Source organism: Atractosteus spatula, chromosome 23, assembly GCF_055471065.1.
Source record: "Atractosteus spatula isolate fAtrSpa1 chromosome 23, fAtrSpa1.hap1, whole genome shotgun sequence".
Lineage (NCBI taxonomy): Eukaryota > Metazoa > Chordata > Actinopteri > Semionotiformes > Lepisosteidae > Atractosteus > Atractosteus spatula.
The window spans coordinates 12,150,173-12,171,013 of NC_142728.1; the positions used below are offsets into that span (position 1 = coordinate 12,150,173).

Below are 20,841 nucleotides of genomic sequence, written 5' to 3' on the forward strand. Positions count from 1 at the left end.
CTTTTATTTCTGTAACTTTACACATAGCAGAAAGTATTGAGCAGGAGAAACAGTCTGTTCCAGAGAACATTTGAAGAAAAACAAAACATGTTCTTGGACGTATTGGTCTTCTTTCTCTCTGTAGATCTTTAAATGTGCCAGCAGCTTCCTGATGACAACCAAAAATTATATCTCACTGGAAATATCAGCTACATGGGAGGCCTGTCCAAACTTTCAGTGAGTTTTAGTTGGTTTTTAATATTTCTTTGAATACTTTCCACGATGACTAAGATGGAAGAGTAATGTCTTCCTTTTATTTCTTACACTTATTACGTCCAGAAGCCTGTTTGAAAAAAAGAAATACTGTCCAGTTATACCGGAATTTGGGCTTTAGACAGCACAGTACTGCAATTTGCCTTCTAACCTTTACCCTTTAACTTTCCACAACTGCATAACCCAAATAAATCTTAATTTTGTAAGGATGTTATATTACCCAGCCTTCCCAGTTTCAAGCTCCAGTGAGGAGTGGCACATTGATACTGGGATCTCTTTTGTTTCAGTGTTTCAGTGTTTGCTTATTCTCTGTTTTCTATCAGAAACAGAACCTGCAATCTTGTCAATCCTAAGAACAGTCCTAAGAATAGTTGCTGTGCAGTGATTGGCAGTGAGTGTATCAGATTTGTTTTTGTACTGTGTACCAAGGTTCAACATGAAGCATCTCATGGGACAAACCGGTGCAACAGGGCCAGTGGACATCTTGCAAAGCTTCCTTCCTTCATGTGAATACCAGACAGCGATTGAAGGGAAGAAATGGAGAGTGTTTGGTTGTCTTTCAGCAGTGCTCTGCTTCCCAAAACCAGAAATGCATTTTGTGTAGGCCTAAACGGAAACAGAATTTCAAAATGATAAAAACAGGGGCAAAGGTAATGGTACTTTTCTGGTTAAACCCATATACAAACCTTGTTAACTGCATGTTTCAAGGTACAAAAAAATGCTTTACAGACGTAGAATAGCAGGAAACAGGCTGCCAGTATGAGTTAATAAACCCTTGCTTTGTTGTGGACTTTAGCTTTATTCTATGTTTAACTATTAAAATGCAGAACAGAATTACCTGCAGAAAACTCCTCTTCATTTTGCATATGTTCAATTGCTTTAGGATTCATATTCCTTTGCCAGTGAGACCAAGATAAACAATCCACATTTACATGTAAAGGCATACGCTTGCTACATTTCAGTCCTGCAAGTAGAAAAACATTTTGTTACCATTCCCAGATATAATTCATGGAAAACCTTTGACTCACATACTGTATAATGTCCAGATTCCTTCTATTGGACTTGAATGAGCTTGAATGATTTTGGCATCTGTCCATGTGGTTCCCCCACTTCAAATCTGCCTGTTTCTACAGAGGATTATCAAGCCTTGTACAACAGTACAGTATGTGTTGGAACAGCCCTGGGTCACAGCAGATATAATGAAGTAAGTTACTGCTGTGCTAGGTAGGAACACTGTATGTGGGGGTGTTCCGTACCAGCGGTATAAGGTAGACCAGAGAGCCATAAGCGGTAATGATTTTTCAAAGTACTATGTTTTCTGTCGTAAGAAATACAATAAACCTTTTGTTTTATCACATTCCTCTATAACCAACATTTCCAACAGTCACCACACTATTTTTGACAAAATGCTGTTTCTATTGCTATAGCTATTTTTGTGTAATATAAGATGTGCGGGGGTTTTATATTATAACACAAAGTACATGAGGTACAGGTAACATGATCACTGTGTGAGAGTGTCAAGAGAATTATAACTTCAAAATCATGACACAGCGAATGCTCTGCACAGACAGGGCATATTTATAAGATTTACAAACCAGAAAAATAAACATAGCATCTACCCGTGATACTCTCTTGGAGAGTGCCCCGAATAAAAAGTTAATAAAAATCACAGGCGTGCTGTTTTATCAATTTTAATAAAAAATAATAAAGACAAATCTTTCTTCACAATTCAGTTCCAGTACTGTACTGTACATCTGTGTTTCCTTGTGGTGGTTTACAGTTTTACAGCCTCACCACATGTCCTACTGTAATATTCCTGTTTCATGTTTCATTCATCAAACATGAATTTGGTGAGTGAAGAAGCCATTAAACATGTCTTCTGCTTCTCGATTTATAACTAACATTCCTCCTGAGAGAGAGGTATCATGAGGAATATGTATTCTCAGGCTATACAGGCGCTGTAAAGGCTGTTTGTTTTGCTGCTACTTTTACTGAACCTGAAATATACTGTAACTTCTGTAGCTGTTGGTTGGTTTCTGCAGCAATTCTGTTGCAGGAGTCATCAGAGTCATCAGAGACACACTAAATACCTTGGATTTAAATAAAGTGGACTTCTTTTTCCATTACATCTTGCCATGTATTTGTCTGGGAAATTACAAGATTGTGGCTGCGTATCTGAATAGCTGCCCATCCTGAGCAATTATAAAGCATCAAAGAACCAGAAAATATAGGCCTGCATTAAATGGTAATGGGCTCTCCTGTGATTTCTAACTTCTGGTAACACCATACATGAATCATTTGAAATAGTTATGTTCATGTTGAAAGAAGTACTTAACTTAATTCTTACATATGTAAATATTTAAAAACCTTCAAGAGTAATACCTGAGGTATTTAGCTGTAGCATTCAATACCACTGCAATTAAACAGAATTTAAATTAACTTATTCTTAAAAATAAAACTCTCCTCTGGAACCAAAATTCTATTGATGTTTGACCATTTGTCTTGGATCAAATTGTTCTCAAATATAAACACATGTTGTATATGTAGTGATCACTGAAGTAAGTTTATATAGTTGGGGAGCCTGTGGCTGTGGGACAGAGTATTGTATCTTTATACACAGTAGGTCAGGAGAGTTTTGGAACTGCTGCAGAGAGGAAAACGAAGCCTGTGCTGTCTCATTGCCCAACAGTCAAACCATAATGTTGTCTTGCATGTTCTGGGGCACGCGCATATGTGGTGTGTGTGGTTCATCTCTTACCCAGATTCAACTGGCATCTCTCAGGCATCTCCTAAACCACAAAAGCCACATGTCCACAGGCAAGCTAACAAAATCTGCTGAGCCAAAAGATTTGTCATTGCTGCACAAGCCTTGCCAGTACCAAACCATAAAGGGTTGATATACTGAACGAGCTCTCTTGGCATATAAAGAGTAGTGAAAGTCTGAGTGTTGTCACATGGGCCAATTGTGACAGTAGGAAGGGTGGCCTGTGAGACTAGTTAAAGAAGAGGAAGGTATCCTTTTTAGTTATATAGCTCTTACCTTTGACATAGATTTGTCGGGCTTCTTGTAGGTTCACCTTGTAGTGTGGATAACAACCACCTCCAACACATGACATAGTGTATGCCCCAATACAGATATCCAAGAATGAAAGATAAAGTCTTCAGACCTTCCCTTCCAACAGAAGGAGGTGGTTGAAGTGGATTCCCGTTCATTTGTAAAGAGCATTTGGATCCTTTGGGATGAAAAGTTCTATGAAAATGCTAATAATTCTTAATTAATCGTTTGCTAGAAATGGCACGTCTGTGTGGGAGGGGGGAAACCAAGCAGTTCAAGCAGAAAAAAAAATGGTAGAAGTAACAGGAGGCAGTTCTGGGCTAGCGAATTATTTATGATACAGCACCTCCTACAACTTAATTTACCGTTCAGTGTGACCCTTACCAGGAGTATGCGTCTTTGTGCTAATAGATAGTGGATGGATAATGAGTCTTTGATGAAGTGGGGTACAATGGGAGTGTGAATTGACTCCTGCAGGCTGTGATAGTCAGGTTTATTTGTCTTGAGGCTCTGCACATTCTTCTGAACTTACCATTCATCTATAGACTGCTCGCTCTGGTCTGCTGGGGGCCAGATGGAATCAATTACAGCTATTTCAGGTCTTATTCCAACATTGCTAACGTGTGCAGAGGATGTAACAGCAGAACACAGGAGAAATGTGACTTGACTTTATGCTTTTTATAACTAACACTCTCCCGCTTTTCACTCATGTAGAAATAGAAAATGGTACGGTTTCAAATTATTTTATTAAAATCCAGTTTCAGAAAAAGAAACATGTTGAACGCATATTAGACTATTGTTAGGATCTTGAAATGCATTTTACAACATTTTTAAGATCTAGATGATTTCCTGTTTTCTTTTATCTTTAGAATGATGAAAATCTACACACACATTTATTTTATTGCTTCAAAATGGAAGTACTGTGCTTCATATATAGCACAAAAGGTTAATGTTAATTTAGAATGAGATTAAAAACTGAGCATCAATGCAGAAATCTGAAAAACAATGTTTGGCTGAAAGCCTTATTTTAATTCCTACTGTCATTTTTGTCTTCTCATTTTAGTTTATTTTTATCATTTTTCTTTACATTCATTTCTATTAATTATTTCAAACAAAACATTTTGGGTTAAAGTCGGTTGAATTGCTTACATCACATATAAATGTAGAAATCTAGGGAATACAAACGTTCCTAATAATATTTTTAGTATACCATAAACAAAGCAAAAATAGTTATAATAATTTTAAAGCATATTAATCTTTGACGCTTTAGTGACATCTAGTGTCAATAACAGAATTGGTAGTCTGTTAAATAATTTTAACCTATAGGAATCGCGGAAATATATAGCCATGTTTCCCAAAAACCAACGAGAAAACTTAAAAGTGCTATGTCCTGTTTCTATATAATCAATAATATTGTATCGGTTGTCGTTTGCAATAGTTGTATTCCTTTTAATGCCTGAGTAAATTCGTTCGTATGAAAGCACATATTTTTCTTGTGATGTAATTTTAAATTTGTGGCCGTCAAATTGTTTTTTTTTTTCATCTAAACATTGTGATTCTCATGGTAGTGTAGAGTGGAAAACTACAGAGTAGCCTTGTGACCGTGAACAGTGAAGGCCCAATGTAATTTTAGCTCTCGAGCTAAGAGCACATGAGTGATAGTCTGTATGGTGCTTAAATATTATATTAGGTCTGCATTACTACATGTGCCTAATTCAATTTTGTTGTTAGGCTTACTGTAAGTATACAAATTTGTAAAAGGTTACAAATAAGACAATATTTTATTTTTAGTTCTGTGCTTACTAAACTGCATTTTTCTTAGCTTTGAGTTCATGCAGGCGATAGAGTTAGCAATGTTTGTCTGGTCATTTATCAGTTTTAAACACTGGGGGTTAAAAGTCACTCAGAATTTGGTAACATCTTTAGGCTGCCAAATACTATTTCGTTCTGTAGTAATAGCGGTATAATTCCATCCTGGAGTCGACGTTCATTCTGATGTTCAAAGTTCATTCAGGGCAAAGATGGGATGATGCAAACCAAATGTTTACATTAACCTTGCCCTTTCGTTGGCATTATGTTAACATTTTTACATAAGAAAAAAAATATTTCGACATCTGGATACTAATTTGTCAACGTTAACGACAGGTTAATTAAAATGGACAGTATGCTCTGAAGTCTGTTCCCGTTCAATGCTGTTATTTATTGTGTAAAATAGTTGCCCATTTTAATTATTAATTTCGTCTTTTCCGAGATAATGCTAGTCTTCAGTTATTTATGATAAAGGTGGGCTGTTTTAGGTAGAAATTGTAGTTCAACAGTAGCCACATATTCATTGCTATGCGTTTTTAATTAAAGCTGATGCAAAGATCTCTTGCCGCAATAACGTGGATGCCGTGTTATTTATTTATCTTCATTATCACCATAATAAAAACTAACACGACATACTGTATAATGACACTTTCTCAAAGGATAAGCAGCTCACTTCTGAACATGCACCTTGCCCCTCACCTTTTCCCCTGATAAAGATGGCGTCGACTTCGGGAAATGACGTCATAAAGATTAGTGAGCAGGCAAGCTGTCGATTCAAAGAGGATCAAAGACTGTAGTGGTATAGTGAACTTATTTCGTGTGTGAGTTAGAACACACCAAAAAAACTGAAAGTCCTGATATTGACAAACCACGTTTTGGGAAAACTGAATATTTATATACTGTTCCTAGAGTAAACTACACGTTTTGTGTTTTAGAAGTAAATGTTTTTATAACCTTAGCACAGTACAGTGACTTCTTCAAAAACTTTTTCCCCCCCAAGGAGTTTATTCGTTTTTTGTTGATAAGGAAAGCAACAAGAGAGACAACAATGAAACTTCAGGGTCGAGTTTTTCTTGTCGTTTGGACGTCTTGGAGTGTGATGATGGCAGCAGCGATTGAGCCCATCACTACCAGCATCGCCGTGGGCATGGCGGCAGCCCTCACCGGCTTCCTCGCCACCTACCAGAATGTGCTCTACTACTTTCACGAGTGCTGTAGAGAAGAGTGGATCTCCTTTAACAGATCTGGTAAGGTATTTTCTATTAGTTCTTAGTTCCTACGGTATTTCTCATTCGTACCTGGTCTTGGTATACAGGTATATTTGTTATAACTACCTGGCTCGGTTTCTATTGATAGAGTTTAGATGTGAGTCTCCGGCACAAATGTATTCACGTACTGCGAATTAGTTCTTAAGTAACTTTGTACATAAACTGTGCATTGAGTTTAGCATTTTTGTTTTTCAAGATCACAGATGTTTTTACAACTCATTATATTCTACTAGGATGTGCTATTTACAAGGACACTATTGTATTACCACTAATAATTTATAATGTGCATACACTGCAACTGATTAACGTTGGGATAATATATTTTGCGTGTCATGATTTCTGTAAGTTTTGCTTTTTTTTTTACTAGTTTAAGAATCTTGCTTACAGGTAACGTGATTAATGCAGTTATTATTTTTAATAGGCAAGTTTATTAATAAAAGCTGGTGAAATTAGAATTTAGCGACAGGAAAAGTTCATGTGCATTTGTGTCGGAAGCGTTTGGGGGTTTACTGAACCGCCCTGTCGCACTGAAAGGACGTCATTTGCGGATGTAGTTAGCTGACAGGCTCTTCTCTTTTCCATGCAGGCTTGTATTTGGCTACACTGGAAAAACTGTTCTTTACACTGTATATCTTTTGTTTAAAATATATCATGAGAAATCTGCGCCAGGGTCTGCTGCTGTTTCTTTATACTTCCTTCGTGTGTATTCATGCATTTGAGCCCATCTCTACCACTTTTATAGTCGGGGGCATAAGTGCATATTTAGGAAGAACAATATACAATTACTTTAATGAAAACTGTAACGACAAATGGATCGCATTTAATTCCACCGGTAAGGCAACACCATCCGTAATTTTAAGTTTCTGGGTTGATTTAGATTTTAATTTAAGAAATAATACCGACGAAGATAGTTTCGATTTCGACGATAGCAAGATGTCGGCGACAGGTAGAAACCGTTAATTATTTTGTTGAATTTCTGATTTTTTCAGTCACTATACTAGTTTTTACTATTTGGTTTGAAGTCTATTTTGCATCGCAAAAGACATTACGAAATTATTGTTTCATGCAATCAAATGTAGTTTCTTTTTCATATAATGTCTTGTGATTGGTTTTTGCTTTCTATTTTCATTGAAACTAATTTGCGCTTTTTGTTCTATAAGTAGCTAAAACATTGTAGGAGTCCTGTTGTAAATAACGGAGAATGCAGTTTTTACTGTATACAAAATGCACACACTACAGTGGCACACAAAGATGTATAATACAAAATAAAAAAATACTTTAGTTTCTGTTTACAGAAACCCTACATTCGATTCACTATTCTGTCACATATTTAGTGTGATTGTAATTAAAATACTTTAAATATCCATAGTGAGCTGTAAAAAAGCTGAATCTTATGTCCTGGTTGGTACCATAGTTTCTTTCCATTTCTTAAAAGAAAAATGTGGTACATACAGTATAACTGTGTTCGTGCCAACCTGAGGCAGAAAATTAAAATCAGACTGTATGTCTCTACTGTAAAAGAAGAAGACCCACCTAATAACACAGACTGTTTATAAATGTTCTGTGGTTCTTTTGCTGTCAGAAATCATTTTAATACAGCTTAATTGATTCCTTTGGCAAACCCAATGACAAATGATGCATATATTCTTTTTAACAAAAGGTTGTTTTAAATCATGCTCCCTGCCTATTTTTTCAACAATCAATTTGTCTCGGTAGTGTGTTCTGTTGTCAGAAGACGTATATGTATAGAGAACCCAAGAATGGGGTTTTCCTAACTCTGTGGTGAATTATCCTGTGAAAGAGTTTGCATAGCCGGTGAGTTAAAGAGCGCACTTGCTGTGACAGGGAGAGGATCAGCTTCTGCTAGTGTCTGATTGGGATTCCAGCGTGCTGTTGGTGTTGTTGTTTTATTGAAGCACCTAACAGGAATATTATGATCAAAGCTGAAGCTGACATTGCATTATTCCACAAAAGATAATATTAGTGGATATGATGGTTCAGTAGTCTGATGTGTCCCATGCCTTTTGGCTTTGCCTTTATTGTGTTGGTTTATGGCTACATCTGATTCAATCTATTAATAATTTATTGCATTTGTGTAGCACTTTACAGATTCGAGGGAAGTCTCGTCATTCATCCATAACTGAAGCTCAGCTCCAACCTGAGAGATATGTGGCAGGTGTCATGCACAGCCCCACTACATAGTAGCAGATCAGCCAAAGAAGAAGAGAATTGACTACAGTCAATCAAGATTTTAATTTTGTATTTGTTTTATTGCCCTTCACAACGGTTTGACACAAAAGCATGTTGTAGAATTATATAGCAGTTGATAACAAATCAACGGTAAGCCATGTGGGCGTGGAGGAGAGGAAAACTAGAACTCCCAGTGGGAGAAAATAAACTTCTGGGCCCTATAGTGCCTCCCCCACCATGCAGGGAGCTTGTGGTATCTTAACTTTAAATACATTTTGGACAATCTCTGTAATATCAAGGGCTGGGATTCTGCTGTCCTAGATCTGATGTCGTTGGCCATCGGGACATGTATGCTTAGCGTGAGAACCCAGAAACCAGCGCTGCGATCCAGGCAGTGGAAATATGAAAATGATGAGAAGTGTGTGATGGGGTTTAGGGCCACCGTTAGAAGTAAATAAATTAATGCAACATGCTCTTAACATTGCCCTGTGATAGTATAGGCTAAGAAAAACCAAATGGACTAAACAAATAAGTCTTGATCCTATTAGGGGCCTTGTAACTTGTAGGTTAACCCAACTGTTATTTTGGAGATTCTTAAGACTACTACAGTAAGTACCTGCTGTCCTCAGACCAAAGAGCTCTGCTTGGTGTGTTTGTTGATAGAAGTTCTTCTAAATATGGTGGGAGTGTGATCTTTTAGTGCTTTGTAGGTCAATCGGTTGCTTTAAACTATGTTCTGTAATGATGTGGGAGCCAGTGTAAAGATGTTAATACTGGAATTACAGTGGTGTGAAAAAGTGTTTGCCCCCTTCCTGATTTCTTATTTTTTTGCATGTTTGTCACTGAAATGTTTCAGATCATCAAACAAATTGAAATATTAGACAAAGATAACACAAGTAAACACAAAGTGCAGTTTTTAAATGAAGGTTTTTATTATCAAGGGAAAAAAAATCCAAACCTACATGGCCCTGTGTGAAAAAGTGATTGCCCCCCCTGTAAAAACATAAATCAACTGTGGTTTATCACATCTTTGGAAAGCTGAGTTCAATTTCTCTAGCCACACCCAGGCCTGATTACTGCCACACCTGTTCTCAATCAAGAAATCACTTAAATAGGACCTGCCTGACAAAGTGAAGTAGACCAAAAGATCCTCAAAAGCTAGACATCATGCTGCGATCCAAAGAAATTCAGGAACAAATGAGAAACAGAGTAGTTGAGATTTATCAGTCTGGAAAAGGTTATAAAGCCATTTCTAAAGCTTTGGGACTCCAGCGAACCACAGTGAGAGCCATTATCCACAAATGGCGAAAACATGGAACAGTGGTGAACCTTCCCAGGAGTGGCCGGCCGACCAAAATTACCCCAAGAGCGCAGCGACAACTCATCCAAGAGGTCACAAAAAACCCCACAACAACATCCAAAGAACTGCAGGCTTCACTTGCCTCAGTTAAGGTCAGTGTTCATGACTCCACCATAAGAAAGAGACTGGGCTAAAATGGCCTGCATGGCAGAGTTCCAAGACGAAAACCACTGCTGAGCAAAAAGAACATAAAGGCTCGTCTCAGTTTTGCCAGAAAACATCTTGATGATCCCCAAGACTTTTGGGAAAATACTCTGTGGACTGACGAGACAAAAGTTGAACTTTTTGGAAGGTGTGTGTCCCATTACATCTGACGTAAAAGTAACACAGAATTTCAGAAAAGGAACATCATACCAACAGTAAAATATGGTGGTGGTAGTGTGATGGTCTGGGGCTGTTTTGCTGCTTCAGGACCTGGAAGACTTGCTGTGGTAAATGGAACCATGAATTCTGCTGTCTGCCAAAAAATCCTGAAGGAGAATGTCCGGCCATCTGTTCGTGACCTCAAGCTGAAGCGCACTTGGGTTCTGCAGCAGGACAATGATCCAAAACACTCCAGCAAGTCCACCTCTGAATGGCTTAAGAAAAACAAAATGAAGACTTTGGAGTGGCCTAGTCAAAGTCCTGACCTGAATCCGATTGAGATGTTGTGGCATGACCTTAAAAAGCGGTTAAGTCTGGAAAACCCTCCAATGTGGCTGAATTACAACAATTCTGCAAAGATGAGTGGGCCAAAATTCCTCCACAGCGCTGTAAAAGACTCATCGCTGTAAAAGACAGTTATCGCAAACGCTTGATTGCAGTTGTTGCTGCTAAGGGTGGCCCAACCAGTTATTAGGTTTAGGGGGCAATCACTTTTTCACACAGGGCCATGTAGGTTTGGATTTTTTTTTTCCCTTAATAATAAAAACCTTCATTTAAAAACTGCATTTTATGTTTACTTGTGTTATCTTTGCCTAATATTTCAATTTGTTTGATGATCTGAAACATTTCAGTGTGACAAACATGCAAAAAAATAAGAAATCAGGAAGGGGGCAAACACTTTTTCACACCACTGTATATGCTTGAGGTTTTTTTAGCAAAGAGATGTGCAGCAACATTATGAATGAACTGAGGTCTGGATATAGCTGTCCAGAATATAGCCCATTACCTTTAATCGTCTTGTCTTCATGTAAGAAATGAATGTGCCAGTTATTCTGTGCTGTTTGTTGAGAGAAATCACTTTATCTTGAAGATGTATTTTTTAGATGGGAAAAAAGCTACTTTATGCATGTTTATGTGTAAATCAAATGAGAGTTCTTGATCAAACAATACTCCTAAATTCCGATTTCAGTAAAATTGTACTGTACATTGTTTTATGATGATGTCTCATAGTGGGAGTGTAGCGGAGCTATTTTGGATACGGTGACGTCGGCGCCCTCACTGCGTGTAGCAGGGACCTCAGCTGCCTGGACTGGGGGAGGTCTCCTTTAGTTCATGCAGCTGGTTCCCTGTTGCGTTACGCCCGAGACCCAGGTTCGCGCCCCAGGTGCTGCGGGACAGAACGGGTGGCGGAGGGCACGAGCCCGCACGGAACCGCGACGGTCACATTGGTGCCGTGACCCGGACAGGAGTGTCCTTCGCCGAGGCGAAGTTCAGCAGGGGAGGGTGTAGCGGAGCTAGTTCGGATACTGTGACGTCATCACCCTCACTGTGCGTAGCAGGGACCTCAGCTGCCTGGGCTGGGGGAGGTCTCCTTTAGTTCATGCGGCTGGTTCCCTGTTGCGTTATGCCGGAGACCCGGGTTTGCGCCCCAGGTGCTGCGGGACGGAATGGGTGGCGGGGGGCACGACACCGCGCGGAACCGCAACGGTCACAGGAGCATGTGTAATGAAAACAGTAGGCCTGAAAAGGGAACCTTGTGGGACTCCAGATGTGGGTATAATTTAAAAGAGAGCACAAATCTAGAACAGGAAGTGTAACGTTTCTAAACAATTAATATTTGGTGGCCAAAGGTGTCAAAAGCTGCATTTATCTAGTAGCATAAGGGCAATGCAATTCAGAGACTAAAGGACACTGTGCTATGAGCAGCATGAACAAGTTTGAAATATCACATGACTTAAGGAATTAATGTAGTTGGTTTGGAACCATTTTCTCTAAGATTTTAGGAAAAATTAGGTGATTAGACATAGTCCTGTAATTTCTTAGTCACGGAAGTTGGAAGATTTCAAGATATGGTCCTCATTCCCTTACCTACCATAAGAAATACAGCTTTTGCAAGAATTTAGGTAAACTAAAAATGGATAAGCCATAAGGTGGAGGAAGCTTGTATTGTGTAGGTTTTCTGTATTTCTGTACCTTATGAGTTTATCTTCACCACTACAGTAGTCATCCTCAACAACAAGATGATGGTTTACCATAGTTGTCTCACATCCCCTTAATGGCCAGATTCAGCATTTTTGAATTTTGAGATCTAATGAGATCAGGCTATACTGTAAGTATATCGAACCTGGGCTTTAGCATTGAGGGTACAAGATCCTACTGACATGCTCTTATGATTTGAGAAAATTAACCAGGTAGAGTACCTGAAGAGTAATTTGGAAAGTTTCTGCATTTTGTCATTAATTTAAGGTTCTAATTGAGCCCTTTCAGGAAGGAGCATGTCTTATGTAAGCTGTCAAATGTTTCTTGAAATTGAGGATTTTTTCCCTCATTGTTATTCCCCCAGGTCTGGAGGCTGATCTTGAGAAGAAACTGTTCGGCCAGCACGTGGCCTCCAAGGTTATTCTGAAGGCAGTGACAGGCTTCATGAACAACAAAAACCCGAAGAAGCCGCTGGTCCTCTCCCTCCATGGGTGGACAGGGACAGGCAAGAACTTCGTCACGCAGCTGATCGCCGAGAATGTTTACAAGAAAGGCATGGGAAGTGGCTATGTGCACCAGTTTGTCTCCACTGCTCATTTTCCCCACCCCAGTCACATTGACCAGTATAAGGTAAGTGAGACATATGCAACACCTACTCTTCAAAAGTCTAACCTAATAAACCTCTATTGTGTCTGAAATACCATGTTTGAACAGCCTTTTTAGTACACTTTAGTACACTTTGTTCTAAAAATGTTTTTTTAAGTTACATGATTTACATGTTGGGAGCATGGTAGCGCAGTAGTTCGCATCGCTGCCTCACAGTTCTGGGGCCCTGGGTTCAATTCTGGGCGTGGGGTTCTATCTGTGTGGAGTTTGTATGTTGTCCCCATGTTCACGTGGGATCTTCCTAAGTGCTCCGGTTTGCTCCCACAGTCCGAAGACATACTGGTAGGGTCATTGGCTTCTGGGAAAATTGGCCCCAGTGTGAGTGTGCGTGTGTCTGTGTGAGTGTGCTGCAATGGACTGGCTTCCTGTACAGCGTGCCTGCCTGTCCTGCCTTGTGCACCTTGCTTGCCAGAATAGGCTCTGGCTGCCCCTGCAACCCTGAATTGGATGAAGCAGTTAAAAAAAGGATGGATGGATTTACACGTTACTTTTTCTTTTGTGATTACAGTAATCATAAGAAAGGACCGAAAACCAGCTGGAATCTTACCTTACCTACTGTATGTGTCTTGTCTTTGAAGCTCCTTCTGGGTTAAGAGGCATTGCTTGCCCATCAATTTTAACCCACTTGATGCTCTTTAAGGCAACAAGAAACTCTGCCCAACTGATTTCCCCTCAAACACTTAAACTCCATTATGCCAGTGCTTATAGAAACTGTCAGGCTGCCTGATACATCTTGTTTATATAGTAATCTGTTGAGATGTTACCTTGTATACTGTTACTCAATAAAGATAAGTGACTTCAAAAAGAAGGGCCACTGGGTTCAAGCTTAGCAAACAGGACTTTGAGACTTCTTTCCCCAAGTCAGAAGGCAAACACTTAAACAAGCTTGTTCATAAAGACTTATTTTCCATTTAGTTTTTGCACTTTTACCTTTAAGACAGCTTAAATATTTTAATTTCATTCTTCTGGCTACTGAAAATATTCTGGGCTTGATGGTATTCAAAGTAAAAACCCCAAAATAACCCATGTAATGAAAAACCTAAATCCTTCATTTTAGAACTTGAAACTTCGTGGACTATGATGGCGACATTCGGTATACTTTTTCTCCAAACAGCAGTGCATGAAGGGCTTCAGAACTTTTTTTTTTGCCTAAAGCTTTTTTCCCAGCTTTCACTTTGTGAAATGCAAAACTTTAATTTAAATTGCTGTTTCTTATGTTTTGGATTGCTGAAGAAATTATTAATATTTGTTTATTTGACTTTGGTTGTGAGACTCAGCTGTTGGACCCTTGGGCATTTGTATCATCTGCATCTTTGCTTTCTGTACAGGTGCAACTACAGCAGTGGATTCGAGGGAATGTGACCAATTGTGCCCGATCCCTGTTCATATTCGATGAAATGGATAAAATGCACCCTGGACTGATTGACAGCATAAAACCATTCCTTGATTACTATGAAAATCTGGATGGCGTATCTTATCGCCAGTCTATATTCATCTTTCTCAGGTATATTAGAAGGTTTACTCTATTCAGTTTAGGCTTTGTTCTAGTGCACTCAGTATGTACAGTCAGCACCTTTGTTCATAAATTAAGCTACATCAAATAGAAGTCCTTTGAAAGAGTACTTCATCCCTCAACACTTAATGCTATGAATGTAAAATATAAAGTTACTGTCAAAACAAAGTCTATCTCCTACCTTGGATTCTTGTTTTCCTACCATATTGGATGTTTTTGTTTTAATGAAAATGACAGTCTAGTCAGGCATAAGTGCCGACAGAAGCTCTTCAGTTGAAATAGTTTTGGTTCATGAAGAGTTGTAGCAACATTTCTTGCCTTCTGTGTTTCAAATGAATTTGATGATACTGTAAAGGAGCCTTGACACCAATCAGTTCTCTCCTCTGCTTCTCCCCCCATCTTTCCATTTTTGCAGCAATGCTGGTGGCGAAAACATAACGAGAATTGTCCTTGATTTCTGGAAAGATGGGAAGGAGAGAGAAGACATTCAGCTAAAGGACCTGGAGACCCAGGTCTCTCTTGATGTCTTCAACAACAAGAAGAGTACGACACATTTGTTTCTTGTCTTTCCTCTCACTTTCTGCTCTCCTGCCTCTCGCTTGGTTTCTCTGCAAAATTTAGTCGAGATGTGACCTGGGAATGGCAGCATGGAGGTGTGGTTGGGACGCTGGTTCAAATCCCAGGTGGGATTGTTGGTACTCTGTTGGTGTCCCCTTGATCAAGATGTTATCTGTATAGATTGTTACCAGAAACTCTATGGATATAAATATATAGGTAACTGAAACACATGCAAGTTGATGTGGATAAAAGTGTCTGTCAGATAAATTAATAATGTTACATTTTTATCTCATGGTGTTACATGTTGTTTTCTGGCAATCTTGAGGTCACTGATTTTAAGTCACTTTGCAGTGCCAGAAGAGTAACTTGCTTTGACTTCCGATTTCTTGAATTCTGTTTCTCTTAAGCTTTATAAAACTCTTTACATGCGATTTTAAGGATAAAAGTAAAATTCTGTTTTGTATTGAGGGTTTAAATAATCTTTGACTGATTTGATTCTGACAGTTTTGACATTTGATTCTGAGATCTGAACAAAAAGGTAGCAGTTGAAAAGAGAACAACTGGCCTGTCCTTTTCACTTGGTTGCTGTCAGACCTCTCGAAGGATCTCTAGAATTTGGAACTTGCAGTAACAGTGTCAGTACTGAAGAGGTGGCTGTTCCAGATCCCCATACCCTTTTGTGTAAATACAGTGCCTTCAGAAAGAATTCACCCCCTCACCCCTTTCTCATTTTGTTCCTGTTACACCTCCAAATTTTAACACGTTGAGTCAATACTTTGTACATAGTCCTTTAGCAGCAATTACAGCCACGAGTCTTCTTGGGTATGTCTGTATGAGCTTTTCACATTTAGATTGTAGAATTTTTGCCCATTCTTCAAAGCAAATTTGCTCTAACTCTGCAAAATTAGATGGAGAGCGTCAGTGGACAGCAAATTTCAGGTCATACCACAAATTTTCAATTTGATTCAAGTCTGGGCTCAGGCAGGGCCATTCCAGAATACTCACCTCCTTTTTTTTCCAAGCCATTCCTTGATGGTTTTTGCCGTGTGCTTTGGGTCACTGTCCTGCTGGAAAATTAATCTTTGGCCTAAATGCAGATCTCTCCTCAAGGATTTGCCTGTATTTGGCTCCAGCCATGTTGCCCTTGATGGCAACAAGCTTTCCAGTTCCTCCTGCTGAAAAGCAACCCCAGAGCATGATGCTGCCACCACCATGCTTGATGGTAGGGATGGTGTTACCTGGGTGTTGGGCTGTATTTGGTTTGTGCCAAACATAGTGCTTTCCTTTCAGGTCAAAAAGCTCAACTTAAGTCTCCTCAGACCACAAAATTGTCTTCCAAAAGGTTTCAGGTTTTGTCACATGGCTTCTAGCAAGCTCCAGGCATGACTTAATGTTGGCCCTTCTCAGAACTGGCTTCCTTCTAGCCGCTCTCCCAAAGAGGCCGAATCTGTGAAGTGCTGAAGAGATTGTTGATGTCTGGTCAGTTTCTCCCATTTCAGCCAAAGAGCTCTGCAACTCTGTCAGTGTTGTAGCTTGCCTCTTGGTCACTTCTCTGACAATTGCCCTTCTTGTCTGGTTGCTCAATTTGGTAGGACAGCCTGATCTTAGTATGTGCCATGTTTTTTCCATTTTTCTACAATGGACTTCACGGTGCTCCTAGGAAGGTTCAAAGCTTTGCCAATCTTTTTGTAACCTTCCTCAGCTTTTTTCCTCCTAACAACTTCTTACCAAAGTTCCACGGGCAGCTCCTTGGTCTTCATGACAGCAGGACTGATCTGATCTGCTGTTTTAGTTGTGAGACCTCACAAAGTCAGTGATATTTATTGTGCAATCAAGCAATTGAACACAGGTGGATTCGAAATGAACACAGGGTGTACCTTGTCAATGTATTCAGTGTGATTTCTCAAGATAATTGAATACCTCACCCAATTTAGGTTGTTAAAACAAAGGGGGTGAATTTTCAGATTTTTATTTTTAATATAATTCTGAAGACATCAAAATACTTCATTTTAACATTTAGAGAATAACTTCTACAGGAGGGGAAAAATCTATTTTAAATATGCTTTAATGTGACTTTGCAACACAACAGAACGAGAAATAATCAATGGGGGGTGAATGCTTTCTGAAGGCACTGTATATCCCTTTCGGTTTTAATGCCTTTAAGCAAACATCCTTAATGTGCTCTTGTCCTCTTATATCCCTGTTTCATTATTAGGTGAAAAAGACAAAAGTGATAAAATAATCATGACATTTTGTCTTGTCTGCATATTTTGGTAACTTAACCAAAAAATAAGAATTTATTAATGATACTTTAGTCATAAAACATTAGAAATAGGCAAAGTTATGGTGACATGCACATTAAATTCTTATCTTGTTGTACATATAACAGGCTAAGTGGCAGTAAATCCATTATCATCAGTGATATCAGCCTCTTAGAACCTGGATATTGCTGAATTATTTGGCTTTGAAGCCAAATTTGCCCACAAACAGCTGGGAACATCCCAGCACACAAATTCACTCAGCACATATAGATACAATGGATTTCACATTTGAAGCCTGTTATAATTCCTGCTCTGCCCCTGTTTTCTTCTAGGTGGATTTTGGCACACCAGCCTCATCGATAAGAACTTGGTGGACTTTTTCATTCCCTTCCTGCCCCTGGAGTACAAACATGTGAGGATGTGTGTGTTAGCGGAGATGAGAGCCCGTGGAATAGAGCCAGATGAGGAAGCAGCCAGCAGTGTTGCCAGTGAAATGAACTATTTCCCCAAAGATGAAAAAGTCTTCTCCGTCAAGGGCTGCAAAACTATTGGAGGAAAGCTAGACTTCTACATCTAGAGGCCTGGACAAACATCATTGGATTCCACAGGCCTGCAGAGAAACTAATATCTGACAGTTGGAGTTAAAAAGAAAGAACCCGAAGGCATTGATTATGCCTCCCTGTTCAGTCTCGTAGCTCTCTTAACCCAGTGCTAAGACTGGGAAGAAGCTGGACTTTGGAGACAGTGCATCCAAGTAGTTCCTGTCTGGATTGAAAGACAATTAAGGATGATAAAAACTGCTTCAGTGTCCATTTCTTTCTGTCATATTGAAAAAAGATGTGATTTGATGTGACATCTTGGGCAACGTGACAGTGATTATGTATATTTTAAGTTCTGTTCAAATTCATTTTTGGAATTAAAACGGGATTTTTTAAAAATGTGAACCAGATTTTTTTAAAACAACATTATAGCGAAGGACTGGTTTATAGTGTAAACCCGTTGGTGCCAAGATTCCGTCGTATGTATTTTCATAGACAGTGTCATTACAGTTTCATCTTTTTACTTTCAGATTGACATGCCTTTAAACCATGAGCTTATAGCAAATGTTTGAACAAAACAGCATTTGTCACATGAAGCTCTTTTATCCAATGTATAATCCAAGTCTTTTTAATTGGCTGTATCGTATAGTAGATCATTGTGTCACATAGCCAATGCTAAGTTCTTATTTAATTGAATTGAATTTACCAGTGAATCAGTGTAACATTTTGAGGCCTTCATTAACCGATGTCCTAATTTTTCAAGAGCAATGGTGGAATTTCTTGATTTTGTGATGGAATTTGTAATGAAAAGGGGGCTTTTGAGTGGCCCAACCTGGAAAGCCACTTGCTGTAAATGTAGTATAAGCCCAATAGGTCCCACATACAGTATCACTAGTTTGGACCTGGGCTGTTTTGTCGGCCAACTGACAGTTTGGATTCACCAAGCGCAGCTGCATAACTGGCTCAGCACATTTGGAGGTTGTTGGGGTTGAATCAGCTAGCTAATCCACTGAGACCCCTAAGACTCAACAGCTACTGTATTGGTAAGTTCTAGTGTCATCTATGAGAGAAATATCTCCTCTAGTTATTCAATTGATGCTGACTATCCTGCAGGGCACTGTGGAGATTGCAGTGGGTTAAGTGGTAAACCAGTCCATCGCTGGTGTGCTGGAGGACATTCTGTTCCCCTTGGTCTGGTGCAGGATCATTTCAGCGATCTCCACTGTGAAACAGTGATTCCATTTTGGGAGGGTTTTAAACAGAAACACATTTTGCAATTCCCCATTGGAACATCAAAAAGCTGTTCCTGGGACATGCTGGGCTGAGAGACAGAAAACTGAGGCATAGAGCCTTCAGCTCCTCTTGGTGACTTTAAGAATAAACATATGAGAATAGCACTTTAAGATGAAAAAAAAAGATTATTTTCAATGTATCTAATTAAGTTCCAATGGCCAATATTTATATTCCATTACCTGTTCTAGAACTATCTTATGCATACTGCAATTTAACAGCCCTTTTGAAATTTTTGTCAACAAAATGTGTCTGCTACCCCCCAAACAAGTTTATAATACAATCCTACTTTTGTAGTGTACTGTGGAAAAAAAACAAAAAATGAAGTTCATTGTGTGGTCCTAAAAGAAATATTTCTCCGGGGCTTTTTATAATGTCCTGTAATAAGGGTGTCATGGTGGCGCAGTGGTGCCTTGCACCACTAGGGGTCTGGGTTCAATCCCGGAGCTTGGGTGCTCTCTGTGTGTAGTTTGTATTTTCTTCACATGTTTGCGTGGGTTTCCTTCAGGTGCTCAGGTTTTCTCCCACAGCCCAGAAACATACTTTTAGGTGAATTGGCTTCTGGGAAAACTGGCCCTGTTAATGTGTGTGCCTTGCAATGAACTAATACCCCAACCAGGATGTATCAGCTTTGCGCCACTTGCTTGCCGGGATAGGCTCCGGTTCCCCTGTGACCCTCTACTGGATAAAACATTTAGGAAATGGATGGGTGATCATGTAATGGATCCTGGATCCTGTAATGGAACTGCTGGGCAGAAGAGTGGTGTAAGCACGCGCTTTTGTAGGAGAGAATGTTGTACTCTGTGGGAGCACAATTCAATTGTAGTGGTGCAAAAGCTTCCCAAAACAAGCTCACCGTTAGGTCATCGTAATTTTGGAATGAATGATTTAATATTTTTGGTGTACAAATGATTTTTTTTGTTAAAAATGTTCGGTAATGCTTTATTTTGCTTGGCACAAGTGAGCAATTTAGTGTTATTTTAATTGATTTAAATTAATGTTGTACTAAATTGAGCACTGTTTTCAGAAAGAGAAAGGAAGCTAAGTAATGGCCATCCAAATCCCTGAACCTAATTTTTCTTTTGAACCTTTATATGGAATAATATCTCCTACAAGAGGCTTAAGAGACCAGCCTTAGCACAATTTACTGTACATCATCTCACTCGAATGTGTAGGAAATGTAATACCTTTGTGTTTTTATAAGATTATGAATACTATAATTTGTTAAAATATAACTTAGTTTATTGCAAATTTGTTTAAAAAAAACCTAAATCACATAATTTAACACTGATGTGCAATTGGAAATCGAATACTAATACAGTACAGTATATGCCATGCAAAATAAAGTGTTTTTAAATAAGAAATCTGAGGAGAAACTTAACTGTTATGGAAGTAATTTAAAATAGTTAACACTCTCATCCTGAAATACAAGCAGGTTATAGTGATTAAAAAAAAAAATCTTTTCTGAAAAGAATTCAGTTGGAGCACTATCTAAAAAAGCTTATGATTGTGCAATTTCTAAAGACCTGGGTAAAACTCGGGTCTGATCTTAACTCATGTTTTCATTCGGTCTCTTTGTGCTGTTAAAATGTCCTTTTTTTAATTTGCCAAACATTAAATTATGAGTCTTGTTTTGTAAAAAGTTTAAAAGTGTTTTCTTCACATTTTTATTTGTATGTACTGCACTCTTTACTTGCAGTTTTCTGCTTTTAAATTTTGTCGAATCGACATCCGAAG

General features: G+C 38.9%; 1 protein-coding gene across 2 annotated transcripts; it reads left to right on the forward strand.

Annotated features, from left to right (window-relative positions):
• The first annotated feature begins 204 nt into the window (after positions 1-204).
• tor1 (torsin family 1) lies at positions 205-20,746 on the forward strand. 2 transcript variants are annotated; one of them, XM_088904611.1, is made up of 6 exons: positions 205-216; positions 6,117-6,363; positions 12,642-12,907; positions 14,272-14,447; positions 14,872-14,999; positions 17,608-20,746. In XM_088904611.1, exons 2-6 carry the CDS (start codon positions 6,165-6,167, stop codon positions 17,850-17,852), a joined length of 1,014 nt encoding a protein of 337 aa, XP_088760737.1. In that variant the 5' UTR covers positions 205-216; positions 6,117-6,164; the 3' UTR covers positions 17,853-20,746. The 2 variants fall into 2 exon arrangements, with proteins under 2 accessions (XP_088760737.1, XP_088760738.1); XM_088904612.1 differs by lacking the exons at positions 205-216; positions 6,117-6,363 and adding an exon at positions 6,918-7,216.
• Positions 20,747-20,841: the final 95 nt, after the last annotated feature.